The 14701-nt window shown below is 35.6% G+C and overlaps 1 protein-coding gene and 1 non-coding gene across 3 annotated transcripts; one reads left to right on the top strand and one right to left on the bottom strand.

Annotated features, from left to right (window-relative positions):
- Positions 1-4480: 4480 nt before the first annotated feature.
- Positions 4481-14644, top strand: LOC133287879 (homeobox-DDT domain protein RLT1). 2 transcript variants are annotated; one of them, XM_061485563.1, is made up of 18 exons: positions 4481-5409; positions 5528-5959; positions 6401-6480; positions 7226-7648; positions 7769-7858; positions 7965-8129; positions 8237-8459; positions 8585-8685; positions 9096-9182; positions 9288-9440; positions 9541-9696; positions 9945-10154; positions 10232-10906; positions 10988-11539; positions 12105-12725; positions 12866-12970; positions 13087-13350; positions 13620-14644. In XM_061485563.1, exons 1-18 carry the CDS (start codon positions 5220-5222, stop codon positions 14376-14378), a joined length of 5286 nt encoding a protein of 1761 aa, XP_061341547.1. In that variant the 5' UTR covers positions 4481-5219; the 3' UTR covers positions 14379-14644. The 2 variants fall into 2 exon arrangements, with proteins under 2 accessions (XP_061341547.1, XP_061341546.1); XM_061485562.1 differs by having other exon boundaries at positions 13617-14644.
- Positions 6589-6715, bottom strand: LOC133287931 (U6atac minor spliceosomal RNA). Its single transcript, XR_009748297.1, has one exon. It is a non-coding gene; the product is annotated as a U6atac minor spliceosomal RNA (small nuclear RNA).
- Positions 14645-14701: the final 57 nt, after the last annotated feature.

Genomic DNA, 14701 nt, shown 5'->3' with positions numbered 1-14701 from the left:
GGCGGTTAAACCACACCTCCAAATGTATATTAGACGCAGTTAAAATAACCGCCCTCATTGACCATTTAGAGGCGGTTTTAATATAACCGCCTCTGAATGGTAAATAGAGGCGTTTAATAACCGCCTCTAGTACACATTTGGAGACGATTTCATGTGAACCGCCTCAAAATGTATATTAAAGGTGGATAAAAGAACTGCCTCCAAATTATATTTAGAGGCGGTTCATGGTGTATCGGACAGTGACATTCAAAAAGGAAAATCTCTTTGTTCCGCCGTTTAATTGTTCTCAAATTTGATTAGTGTGTTCTTCTCTTGTAATACTTCAATCTGACCGTTCAAATTTTTAAGTTGAATTATCAGATGTTATATATAAATTTTCAAAGATGACTCTTACACATTGAAAAAAACCATCTCACCTTCACTTTGAAGTCCCACATTGGATGGCACTTGTTTCTCCTTCTCCATTCCCTTCTATATAACAACCCACACTAACACACTCATATACAAAATTCTATAAGTTATTTATATTCAACTAATAAAGATTATATTAACTTTTAAAAATATTTATTTAAAAAAAAATTATATTAAAGTCAAAAATTATATTAAAAATAAAACTTTAAAAATAAAAATTATATTAACTTTTAAAAATAACAATTTTAATATTAAAAATTAAAAATTTATATAATTTTAACTATTTAAAGGCGGTTACACGTTATTTGGAGGCAGTTAATATAACTGCCTCAGATTATCATGTAGAGGCGGTTATTCCAGCGATTTTTTAAAACTGCCGTATTTTGCCTCGCAACGGTGGTAAACGAGGTGATTTATGAACCGCCGAACCTAGCATTTAGAGGCGGTTTGAACCGCCTCAAAATGCCAATTTAACCGCCTCTAAAAACAATTTTCTTGTAGTGTGTTTCTAGCGTTCCTGAGGTTGCCTTCTCCTCTAGTTAAGCTTGTTTTTTTTTCCTTTCGTTCTTGCATTGGGGCTATGCCCCTATCTGTACCAAAATAAATAAATAAAAATTAATATTGCAATAAATATGGGGAAAGTTGAGAACCTCTGGGATACCCTTAGGAGTTGTTTGATATGAGGATTTTGATAGAAATCTTAGGAAAGTGGGGTGATTTTTTTTCCTGCGTTCGGTATGAGTAAAAGAGAAAATATTTTAAGGTTTATTTTTTTCCATTATTTGAGTTATAACTATAAATTCCCAAACTCAAATACTATCTCCCACATGATATTTATTTTTGCCCACCTCATAGGAAATGAGGGACAATTTTATGAGACGAAACTACCCTCGACTTAGGTTATCAGGTTTCTTTTTTATGAGATGGGCAATTTTGTAATTTTAGTTCAAATTTCCAGCAATATTTATAATCAACCAAATTAGAATAAATTATATTAATCCAATTTTTTTGGGAAAGTTTTTCCCTACCAAACAACTTTTTCGTAATATTTCTAGCAAAAAAAAATTCTCACTATATTCTTAGAAATCATGATTCCTGGAGGAAAAAAATTTCTCCAATATCAAACGCCTCCTTGAAGTCAAAGAACCCGATTCCACAAAGAGCTTCGTCCTAAACCCCAATTAATTTCTTATTCTTCCTCAAGGAAATAATATCATTAATCAAGCGGTATGTAATTATGTTATTGATACGATGTTTATAGAATATTCTCTTCTTCTTCTTTTTGTAAAAATATTAAAATTTACAAGCATATGTGATAACTTAAGTTCCCAATATTACCTCTTAAGGGGGTGTTTACAGCATCTAATTAGATTGACTAATTCTTTTTTTTTTTGGTAAGCTAGACTGACTAATTCTATGCCTATGCCTTTTGCCTTCAACACTCAAAGCAATGCTTGAAAACCCTTCTCATTTGATTCCTTTTTCTTTTTTATCATTGGTTGAATCCTCTTTTTTAAGTCACATATATTATAACTAATTCGGCAAGTTTCAATAACTTATAAGGAGTTTACACTTAAACCACTAAATGATGGTAGCTCAGTTGATAAGTAACTAGGATAAGAAAATGTGTTCGATCCTTCCAAATATCACTTTTGGAAAGAATTTAAAATCTTAATTTTGAACCCGTCTAAAATTGAACTAATATCAATAGATGAAATTAAAAAAAAAAGTTCACACTCCAACTGGCACGCGGGGCGGTGCCATAAACTCATAAAAATCACTAAACCGTGTGAGAATGGAATCCCAAGATGAAAAATCAAATGTTGAATTCCTCACAATTCCCAAATTGTATTGCATTTTAAAAAGGAAAACTACTAGCAATTGCGGGAAAAAAATTAATTTAATACATTTTAATTAAATAATTACGTATTTTTTGCAGTTTCAGGAATAATTACGAATTTATTGCACACTGTGACGCCCCAATGAGGCGTCTTTCATCTGGTGTTGACACGTGTCATACTTTTTTCCAAAAAAAAAATAATTTAATCATAAAACTTCTGAAAGCCATAACTTTTGACTCGGGTATCCAAATCAGGTAATTCTTTTTTTGATTCCACATAACTTTTCGAGATCTACCCAATGACATCTCATTTGATATATTTTATTTCTCACAAACATAATTTAAAATTGCCTCCCATATATAGTGTTTGTAGTCTTTTCATAGTAGTCTTTTCATTTGCAAGGATTAATGAATAAAAAATTGTGATTCGAATTGCATAAATGACAAAAAGGAATTTAAGAAAGAAAGGAATAAAATCGAAACCCCAATTCTACGAAATAGTGTAGACTGAGAAAAAGGTTCCTTTTTTAAACCCAAAGAGAGGGGATGGTAAATTCGTAATAGAATTTTTACCAAACTAATCTAGTGTGTCAATGATTGACTCTTCTTATAAATAAAATGAATAGCTGTAAGAAAATGAATAACGCAATATACAAATTACAAATAATAACGTCATGATTCAAATCTAAACTTAAATGCAAATAGTAACATCATCCTATAATTCAAATGCCGATATGATCCTAGTCAGATTCTAGTCATCCTATAATTCAAATGTAGATATGATTCTAGTTAGATCTTAGTCATTCTATAATTCGAATTGTGATTCGAATTGCATAAATGACAAAAAAAATTAAGAAAATAAACAAATAATTTTTTTTTTTCTAAAATTACTTTAGACAACTTTGTCTAATGTTGACTGAAATGACGTCATCTTGTGGCGGAAATCATGGTGTATTTTTAATTCTAATTTAAGGCAACTATACAAAAACACCATGGACACAAATGAATAGTTGTACAGAAATGAATAAGGCAGCTATACAAAATTACAAAATACAAATACCAACGTTATGATTCAAATCTAAACTTAAATGTAAATAATAACTTGATGATTCAAATCTAAACATAAATGCAAATAGTAATGTCATTCTATAATTCAAATGCCGATATGATTCTATTGAGATCCCTAGTCAAATGAGAAATAAATTTTTGTTTGCGATAAATAAAATATGTCAAATGAGATGTCATTGCGTAGATCTCAAAAAGTTATGTGGAATCAAAAAAAGAATTACCTGATTTGAATACCCGAGTCAAAAGTTATGACTTTCAGAAGTTTTATGATTAATTTTTTTTTTTTTTGGAAAAAAGTATGACACGTGTTAACATCAGATGAAAGACGTCCCATTGGGACGTCTTCTCCTAGGGTGAGACGACTCACTGGGGCGTCACATGTGATGCCCATTTTGAGCGTCACAATGTGCAATAAATTCATAATTATTCCCGAAATTATAATAAATGCGTAATTATTTAATTAAAATGTATTAAATTAATTTTTTTTTGCCAGCAATTGTGCATAACTCTATTCAACAGGAAAAACAACATACTTTTAATCGTAATTAATGTAAAGTAACTATTCTGAGAATAATTTTAGAAAAACTAATATTTTAGTCAAACACCAAACAAGCATACATCACATGGACAGGTCCGTTTTCTTTTTCTGCTTAAAATATCACAACCACAAAAAGCATATTTTCCTTTTTCCTTTTAATTTTCTAGTTGGAAGAAATAAACATCTGATGATGGCAGAAAATTGGCCCCCCCATGATCATGAGATGTGATAGCACAATTTCTTCAAGGCCCAAAAATAAGGAAATGGAAGTCCAATGAGAAGCCCATTTGATGATGTGTGGGGACCACAGGAACCATAACGGGGCCCACAAAAACACGAACCTGAAACATCGATTCGATCATCGCATGCGAAGATCCCAAATCACGAAACCGAGCCTCCGAAACAAATACAACTTTTTAATGAACCAATCCAATGCACCACACTTCGACGAAAAAAAAAAAAAAACACAGTAATTCTTCGATCTAATCCACCAAAATTACATTTGAAAGAAAAAAAAACAAAAGAAAATTCAACAAAATAAAAATCAAACCTGACACAAGACAAATCCAAATTAAAACAACATTGGAAGATAGATAAGCACACAAAAAGCGCACAAACAGAGTTAGCCAGTGAGAAAAAGTGTGAAGCGTTTATTTTGGTTAGAAAAAAAAAAAAAATAGAAACATAAACAAAAGAAGGAAGCATTCTTCTACGGGTTTGGTTTTGTTTTTTAGCTGGCACTTGCTAAGGTCCTGTTTCACACGAGCATCAAACAATCACACCGTTCGTTCATAAAACGAAAAAAGAGAGAGGAAAAACAAATTAAGATTATTATTATTATTAAAAGTGAATAAAAAGGAATTATTATGAAAGGTGGTGGTGGAGTTATAGTAGTCAAGAAAGACTGTTGTTGTTGTTGTTGCTGGTTTATTATTTTTGTTTATCGATTATTCTTATTATTATTATCATTATTATTGTTTCATGCTTTGGTTTTTGTTCTTTTATTCTTCTTCATTGTTGTTCTTTCTTTCCAATTCTTTGTTACACGCTGCTTTTCTTATCTTTTTAATTTCAATTTGAATTTTTCTGTTGATAATTGTTGTTATTTATTTATTTTCATCAATCAGAGGATAATGATCCTTTATTTCCAATTTGGTTTCAAGAGATAGAAAGAGAAGTCTCGAGAGATAGAAAGAAAAAAATATATGAGATAACACAATTTAGGAAAATAAAAAACTGAATCTTTTGGGCTACCCTAGTTTATATATTTCCTTGTCGTGCTTTTGTTTTCTTCTATTGTGCGGGTTCTGGATTCCTAGGGTTTGAAAGGGGAAAAAGTTTCGATCTCGATCGGGTTCGTCCATGGAGGCTGAGGCTGCTTCGGAGGCAGAAAACAATACACAGAAGAGGGACGATGCAGGTGATAACAGCAATGACAATAACAACAATGGAAGCAGTAGCAGAATCGTGAATTCCAATGAGGGTCAGAGTAAGCCCAAGCGCCAGATGAAGACCCCCTTTCAGCTTGAAACGCTCGAGAAAGCTTATGCTTGTTCGTCAACACTTCCCTTTCTTCTTTAATTACGAGTTTTTTTTTTTTTTTTTAATATTTTGTTCAGTGATTCTTGAATTTTAGGGTTTTTTTTTTCTTTTTTGGTGTGTTTGATTAGTGGAGACGTATCCATCGGAGACGATGAGGGCGGAGCTGTCGGAGAAGCTGGGATTGTCGGATCGGCAGTTGCAGATGTGGTTCTGTCACCGGCGGTTGAAGGACAAGAAGGACTCGTCTTCGAAGAAGCCGGTGGTGCCGGCACCACCTTTGCCGGATTCTCCAACTGATGACCCGAGGTTGGGTCATGAACCTGGTAATGATTACGGATCCGGGTCGGGTTCGGGTTCCAGCCCGTTTACCCGTTCGGAGTTGCGGAATGTGATGCCCGGCCGGGGCGTGCCGGGGTACTATGAGTCACCGCAGACTATAATGGAGCTTAGAGCAATTGCTTGTGTGGAGGCACAGTTAGGTGAGCCTTTGAGGGAAGATGGACCCATTCTTGGAGTTGAGTTTGATTCATTGCCACCGGATGCGTTCGGGGCACCCATAGGTATAATCATTGAGCTTGTGTTGCTATTTTTTCACTTGCAGAATGAATGACTGTGAACTTGTGTTGAGTTCAATGTTCTGTTTGTAAGTTTATTTTCTTTGGGGCTTTTATTTCTCTCAGATTTTTTTAGTATACACAATTCAACTCGTCACTCAACTTGTCATGCATGTTTTGTTTTGTCCGTAACATGATAATGCTATTGACTACAGTGTTTCTATTTCTGGCATGTAAGTGGAAACTGGTAAACTATGTTCTCAGATTGGAGGGATGAAGTGTTCATCTTTTGTTTTGCTTGCCATCTCTCAGGCCCATTCTCTTTAATAAGAAAGTATTGTTAGAAACCATAATATTATGGTATAAGTTGCTGTTGAATAATTGTTTGTGATGGGTACATGTGCCTTGTTTGTCTACTTACACTTCTGGTATTTTCTTTTGGCGCAGCTGTTACAGAACAGCAGAAGAGGCCCAGTCTTGCCTACGACAGTAAAGTATATGAAAGACATGATGCGAGAACAAATAAGGTTGGTCTTCTGTATGCTATAACTGCTTAGTGTTTTGGTCTGTAAAATTAGCTTGTATTGAGCTGCATGTACGAAATCTTTTTTTTTTTTTTCCTTAATCACGATTGTGTGAGGTTGGGTTAGAGATCCACCTGAAAGAGGCGGGTAGCCTTAGCCAGTGTGTTAGAGGAAAGTCCAAAGGCTGTTCCTGTCCCTGTCAGGGGAGATGCCAACCATCCCACTTTTTCATGAGCACAAGGTGAATGTTGGGATAACCAAAGTGAATAACCAGTGTGTTGCCGTCCCCAACTAGTTTGGGATAAAGGTGATATTCATGTTGATTGTGTGAGGTTTTTATGAATATTGGGTACCTTTTTATATGCTTTTCCTTCATGTCAGTATATATTAACGGATATTCCTTTACTTCTTATGATATGGGCATTTCTTTAACCTCTACTCTTTTTTAAATACTATTTGCATAAAAGGAAAAAGGGTTAAGTGTGGATGTGTAGACTGAGGTGTTTATTTGGTATACTCTGTGTTGTTTATTTGAGCCATGGGTGTCTCTTGTCATGCGGATAATATTTTTAAATGCTCGTTTAATATGGATATAGTCTTCTCTTTGTTTCCTTTAATTGTTTGAGGAACTGGAAAACTTGCTTTTATTCTATGCGTGTTTAAATTGTATTTACTGTACTGCTGGGGATGATTATTTTAACTGGTTGGTTGTTACTAATATTTTGATTTTAAATGGGCTCCACTCCAGGCAATGGCAAGGACATTTCCCGAATATCCATTTCTTCCAAACCAGTCTGGCATTAGATCGGATGCTTTTGGACAATTGAGCCAACCACATTTACATGATCCAATGGAGGGTCCTACCAGAACTCCTTCTTTTCCCCTTGGAATTGAACAGCTACCCAGAATTCATGCTACCCCAAGTCATTCTTCTCGTGTTCGCCTTTTGTCTCAACAGGACAAACAAGCGATTCTCTATCCATCTCCTCATCGAGAGAATGATGTTTCTCCCCAAAGGGAATCTTATACAAACATAGCCAATACTGGAATGAACTCCCACTTTACTGATCATCCAATTGTTGGACAAGAAAATCCTTATGTTTTACCTGGTGGACAAGTTTTTCATAATGATGCAGTATTGCCAGTATTGCGGATGGAGAAGAAACGAAAGGTATTGATGGAATTTGTAATTTTTGCTAAGCGTCATTTTATATGTTATTTTCCTCAACTCTGTAAAGTTAATAATATTCTTTGCAGAGGATGATTTATATTTTTAACTTTATTTATGTAGAGTGATGATGCCAGAGTTGCCAGGGAAGTTGAAGCCTATGACATAAAGATTCGGAAAGAGCTTGAGAAACAAGATAACCTTAGACGAAAGGTTTTATTGAAATGAATTTAGCCTGCCACCATTCATTGTGTAGGGATTAAAAGGCATCCCATTCTCTTTTAGCTAACCCCTCTTTTTTTTCCCCACTTCCTTTTAGAATGAAGAGCGATTGAGGAAAGAAATGGAAAGACAAGATCGTGAAAGAAGGAAGGAAGAAGAGCGGTTGATGCGTGAGAGACAGCGGGAAGAGGAAAGATCTAAGCGTGAGCAAAGACGGGAAATAGAACGAAGGGAAAAGTTTTTGCTGAAAGAACATTTAAGGGTAAGTTATAAGCCCAATGGTTATAGCCTTCTTTTGGCTTATATTTAGACATCTGAGGATATTTAATGTATCCTACTATCCTTTTCTGGTGGTTTATCTTAAATAAGGCTGAGAAAAAGAGGCAAAAAGAAGAGCTTCGCAAAGAAAAAGAGTCAGAGAGAAGGAAAGCTGCGCTTGAAAAGGCAACTGCTCGTAGAATAGCTAAAGAATCTATGGAGCTTATTGAGGATGAACAGCTGGAATTGATGGAGTTGGCTGCAGCAAGCAAGGGACTTTCCTCTATTATACATATTGATCTTGATACTTTGCAGAACCTTGAATCATTTAGGGGTGAGCAATGTATCATTATGTTGCTTTCTGTAATGTTATATATTTGGGTTCTTTGGACCTTCAGTTTTTATCTGGAAATACTAAGAAAAAGTGAGGTTCTACTACTGATATTTATTTTACTGTAGATTCATTGTGTGTTTTCCCACCCAAGAGTGTAAAGCTGAGAAAGCCATTTGCTATCCAACCCTGGATCAACTCAGAACAGAATGTTGGCAACCTTCTCATGGTATGTTCGTATTACCACTCTTGCTTCCTTGTAGTTTTAGCATATGTAACTTAAAACCTGCCAAACATCGATGGCACTAATATTTTTCTCTGGTACGTCATAAGAGAAGAGAAAGGGGGGGGGGGGGGCTTCTACTTTTTTACAGCTTCTGGCAGTGGTCTATTTTCAGGTCTTCATGATTTGAATTGGTAGGTTAATCATGGCTCTTGTGTCTACCTGTATAAGGTAGTGAATATTGTTTAAGTTAACCTTGCATGTGTATTAGACTGAGATCATTCATGTAAATGTAATCTATGGATGTACTTATTTTTATAGTATGTCTTCTATTAAAAAAAATTATTAATTTAATTTATTTACTCCAATTGAGGATTCTGAATTCATGGATTGAAAGCTATGTGGGTCTATTTCAGGTTTGGAGATTCTTGATTACTTTTGCTGATGTTCTTGAGTTATGGCCTTTTACTCTTGATGAGTTTGTACAAGCATTTCATGACTATGTAAGTAAATCTGGCATTTGATAGTGATTTTGTGCTGCAAATGAACTATATTTGTGCACTCCTTTTGCTCATTATGGATGTTAAATTCAAACCATTGGATCACAGGATTCAAGATTGTTGGGTGAGATACATGTTGCTCTTCTTAAAGTTATAATAAAAGACATTGAAGATGTTGCAAGGACACCTTCTACAGGATTAGGAGTGAACCAAAATGGAGCTGCTAATCCTGGAGGTGGCCATCCAGAGATTGTGGAAGGAGTAAGTTGAAATATTTCTAAAATTTTATCTGTTCTTTTGATACAAGTATTAGTTTTGTTTGATGCCTTCCACTCCATTAATGTTTTATTTTTAATGTTAGGCATATGCATGGGGCTTTGATATTCGAAATTGGCAGAAGAACTTAAATCAATTGACATGGCCAGAAGTTTACCGACAGTTAGCACTGTCTGCAGGATTTGGACCGCAGCTAAAGAAAAGAAGTATTGCATGGTCATATCCAAATGATAAAGACAAGGTTCATTTTGTTTATTTATTTTTTTTATCAGTTTTCAGCTTGAATTCTACTGCCATGTTATAGTGCCTATAAGCTGAAATATATTTATGATATCATTTTAGTTTACTGATTCTATATGTGCTTTTAGTTACCATTGAATGTTTTCACTGAGCATTTATGATTTTGGATGCATGTTAAATCAACAATGGAATTTGTTTCTGTTCTACCTTTGTTTTATTAAGTGGATCAAAGTGTATTTGTAACTGCAGGGAAGAAGTTGTGAAGATATCATTTCTACACTTCGTAATGGTTCAGCAGCTGAAAGTGCAGTGGCAAAAATGCAAGAGAAAGGTCTATTAGCTCCTCGAAGATCAAGGCACCGGTTAACTCCTGGAACAGTTAAATTTGCAGCATTCCACGTTCTCTCACTAGAAGGTAGCAAGGGCTTGACAGTAATAGAGCTTGCAGAAAAAATTCAGGTGATTTGATTATCTTTATATTAAGAGTGTTCTTTTAAAAATTGTCAGCTTTGTTCTCATGTCTCTTTTCCTCTCAGAAATCTGGTCTTCGGGACCTGACGACCAGCAAGACACCTGAAGCATCAATTTCTGTTGCTTTGACAAGAGATGCTAAGCTTTTTGAAAGAATAGCTCCATCGACATATCGTGTGCGGGCTGCATTTAGAAAGGATCCTGCTGATGCTGAGTCCATTCTCTCTGAAGCAAGAAAGAAAATTCAGATATTTGAAAATGGATTTGTAGCTGGTGAAGATGCTGATGATGTTGAAAGAGAAGAGGAGTCAGAAAGTGATGAAGTTGATGAAGATCCTGAAGATGATGATTTACTAAATCCTTCAACTGCAAACCAAAATTTGGAACAGTACGATGGTACAAACATTTGTTCATCAAATATGAAAGAAGATTTGGGTCATGATGTAGACCTTATTCAAAACGAGTTTGATACGGATCTGCCTTGTTTTCCTGAGAATGGTTCCAAGGATGCTGATTGTCCCAGTTCTGTCACTGGACAACCTGTTGCATGTGAAGGTTTAAATACTGGAAATCTTGAAGAAGATAATATGGAAATTGATGAAAGTAAGTCTGGAGAGTCCTGGGTTCAAGGGCTTGCTGAAGGAGAATATTCTGATCTCAGTGTAGAGGAGCGTCTAAATGCTCTTGTTGCATTGGTTGGTGTGGCAAATGAAGGAAATTCAATCCGTGTTGTTCTTGAGGTGAACTCAATCCCATGTAATGTATATCTTCAAGTTTATTTTTGTATTTTGTTTTTAAGTTGACGTTTAAGATTTTTTCAGGATCGTTTGGAAGCATCAAATGCTTTGAAGAAGCAAATGTGGGCAGAAGCACAGATAGATAAAGTTCGTCTGAAAGATGATAATATTAATAAATCAGATTTTCCATCACTTATTGGAAATAAAGTTGAAACACAATTCACTTATCCTGCTGTGGAGGGCAACCAAAGTCCATTGCTTGATATTAATATTAACAGTATCGATAATGAAGCATCACCCAGCACTGCAGAAAACCAAAGAGATGCTCCTGCTGCACAGAGCCTACCTTTCGAAAAGTCCTCATTAATTCAAGATTTATGCGCTGGCACAGGTCCAGACAATGCTCAGACTCAGGTACCTGCACAATATTCAAAAAGGTCACGTTCCCAATTAAAATCTTATGTTGCCCACCTAGCAGAGGAGATGTATGTCTACAGGTCTTTACCCCTTGGCCAAGATCGCAGACGTAATCGATATTGGCAGTGTGTTGCATCTGCTTCTAGCAATGATCCTGGTTCTGGCAGGATCTTTGTTGAATATCATGATGGCAAATGGAGGCTTATTGATTCTGAAGAGGTAAACTGTTTGTTCAATATTCCGTAAGTTGATACCTGTTTATCTGATCAACTAAATTCTACATTGATTTTGACATGTTTCTTATATTTTAGTGCATGTAGTAACCTGCAGGCTTACTAAATGCAAATTATTGGGATCAATGACTGTAAGCATAATTAGTCTAGTTCCTACCTTGTAAATAGGAAGCTAATTTTTAGTATCATCACATGCCTCATTAATATCTTTATTGTTAGGACACAGGAAGTCTTCTTCTTAGACATCCCAAGACATTTCTTCCTTTGAATTCATGATTCAATTTTATTGTTTTCCATCAATATCTGATCATTAGCAAATGGTTTCAATAAGGATAGTCTCTGATATTAAACACCTGCCCCTTTTATTCATGGCAATTATTATGGACACCTCTTTTCAAAGTTTCGTTTTTCTTTATTCTTAATTTATTGGGTGCCTGCCACTGAAATGTTATTGAATCTGTGATTCTTTGAAATCCTTTTGTGAATTTTAATGTGTCTTTATGCTTTGTCTTAATTGTTCTAATATTAGTTATTCTACCATTCCTATATAGGCCTTTGATGTTCTTTTGACATCATTGGATTCACGTGGGATCAGGGAATCTCATTTGCGCTTGATGTTGCAAAAGATTGAGAATTCCTTTAAAGAAAATGTTCGGAAGAATACACAATGTGCCAAAATCGGAAGCAGAGGCAAAGTTTCTATTAAAAATGAAGCTAATGAAACATATCCCTTCCCTGATCGCAATGCTGGGTCTGACAGTCCTAGCAGTACCCTTCATGGCTTGAACTCTGATTCATCAGAAACTTCATCATCTTTCAAAATCGAGCTTGGAAAAAGCGAGGTCGAGAAAAAAGATGCCTTGAGAAGGTATCAAGAATTTCAAAAGTGGATGCGGAAAGAATGCTATAATCCATCAATTTTATGTGCAATGAAATATGGGATAAAGAGATGCAAACCTCAGGTGGATATTTGTGATATCTGTCTTAATCCTTATTATGTTGAGGACTTCCATTGCAATTCCTGCCACCGGACTTTTTCCTCAAATAATGGATTTAATTTTTCTAAACATGCATTTCAATGTGGAGACAAGTTATCCAAAGATATTTGTATTTTGGAATCATCACTTCCCTTGCGAACTAGATTGCTCAAGGTCCTGTTAGCTTGTATTGAGGTGAGCTAATGATAACTTTGCATTCTTATCCTTGAACCTTGTTTTATAATAAAATTTTAAAATGTTATTTAGTACCCTCTTATTTTGTCCTGTTAGTTTTGACCGTTGACAAGTATATTATATTCACATTTTGATTACAGGTATCTGTTCTGCCTGAAGCATTTGGAACAATTTGGACAGATGATATTAGGAAGCATTGGGGTGTGAAGTTGAGCAATTCATCGTCCGTGGAGGAACTTTTACAGGTTTCGTACACTTTCCAATTCTTTTAAGTATTATCTTTAATATTTTTGCATCATTTTAAAAAATCGACAGTAAATGCCTACTCAGACATTTATAAATTAAACGACCCATTGAGCAGATATTGACCCTATTTGAAAGAGCATTACGGCGAGATTTTCTGTCATCAAACTTCTCTCCAACTGACGAATTGTTAGGCTCAAGCAGTGTGTCAGAAAATGCTGCAAATACTTGTTTTGATCCTGAATCAGTTGCTGTACTTCCATGGGTTCCACAAACCACTGCTGCTTTGTCTCTCAGGCTTTTTGAGATTGATTCATCCATCAGCTACGTAAAGCATGAGAGACCTGAGCCTTGCGAGGAGAAAGAAGTGAGAGAGTACATAGTGAGTGTCTTTCATTTTTCCTTTTTAGTAGACTGCTTTTAATCTTTATTTCAACAATAGATCTTGATATTGTCATAAAGGTTCGCTATGAATAAGCTGGGCTGGAACTTTTCATTTGTATCTGTGACTTGAAGCAGATTCAATTTCAAGTTTCCCTTAAATACATATTCCTTTTGTTGTGTTTTGAGCGTCTGGGTCTTTGGCTGGAAAATTTTCATGATAATCTAATGAAACATTAATCATCTAACTTGCTTGCTTTTTGGCAGAAGCTTCCTTCAAGATATACTCCGTTCAAATCTAATAGGGAGGTTGATCCAGCAGAATTTGACCATGATGAATTCATTAAAGATAAATCAGCTCCTAAGAAAATTGTACGAAGTGGCAATAAACGTGGACGAGGGACTAATGATCAAGGACGGGGTAAAAAGCTGTCTAAAAGAATGTACAATTCCAAGAGAGATACTGGCCGCCGAAATGTTAAGGTCACTGATAATCTAAGTCACAAACTAAAACAGCAGGGACAAGGTGGTGGGCGAGGCCGTCGAACTGTCAGGAAACGGAGAGTGGAAAAGAGAGCTGTTGAAGATTTGTTGCTGGGCCATACCGCGGCAGCCAGTTGTAGCTCCAAGATTGGTAGAGAACCATTAAGAAGAAGCTTGGATGAGGAATGGGATGGAGAAAAGACAAGCCCCATGACTCCTGTACACATTGGGGTTGCTGACAATAGTAATAGTGCTGAAGAGATGGAATCTGATGACAATGCTCAAGCAGTGGAATATCATCAAGGAGACTGGGAGGTAGGTTTTAATGGTGTCCCCCCCAACAGATGGAATAGGGATTCGGTTGGAATGAGTGATGAAGATGTGGATGCTTTTGAAGATGACAATGACAATGACAATGACAATGGCATTGAAGAGGAGGATTCAGAGGCAGATGTTATGAATGAGGGTTCAGATGGCATGCCAAATAGAGTAATAAATAATGTAGGAGGCTCTGACTCGGCTGTGTCTGACGATTCTTCTGATTAGAACATCCATTTTTATTTGATCAATGAAGGAATTTGCATCTGAAGCCTGCATTGCATTTTTGATATTGCAGCTTTACAAAATACCTGAGCTCCGGGTCATGTCATTGGCTTGAAGAGTTTATGGTTCAGTAGATTTAGTGTATATTATCCATGCAAAATGGAGCCTTATATTTTTAACCATCTTTAAGCAGAGGGCCTTTGTAGCCAACCCCATTTTTTTTACCCTCCTTGTAATAGTTACCCATTAATTAATAAAGCTTTATTATACCTTGATTATCTTTTCATTGTTTTAAATCATTGGAACTGATAAATTATCATCTGCTC

Source organism: Gastrolobium bilobum, unplaced genomic scaffold (genome assembly GCF_033153095.1).
Source record: "Gastrolobium bilobum isolate Gb01-03AN ecotype WA unplaced genomic scaffold, APGP_CSIRO_Gbil_v1 utg12072, whole genome shotgun sequence".
In the NCBI taxonomy this organism is placed as follows: Eukaryota; Viridiplantae; Streptophyta; class Magnoliopsida; order Fabales; family Fabaceae; genus Gastrolobium; species Gastrolobium bilobum.
The sequence above is the reverse complement of the archived record's forward strand: the minus strand, read 5'-3'. Positions and strand labels throughout refer to the sequence as shown.

Excerpts from the sequence above, each read along its gene's own strand:
- LOC133287879 (XM_061485562.1), top strand. The coding sequence starts at position 5,220 with ATGGAGGCTGAGGCTGCTTCGGAGGCAGAAAACAATACACAGAAGAGG. Across the intron at positions 8,460-8,584 it reads GAACCTTGAATCATTTAGGG|ATTCATTGTGTGTTTTCCCA; the intron begins GTGAGCAATGTA and ends ATTTTACTGTAG. Across the intron at positions 10,155-10,231 it reads AGCTTGCAGAAAAAATTCAG|AAATCTGGTCTTCGGGACCT; the intron begins GTGATTTGATTA and ends TTTTCCTCTCAG.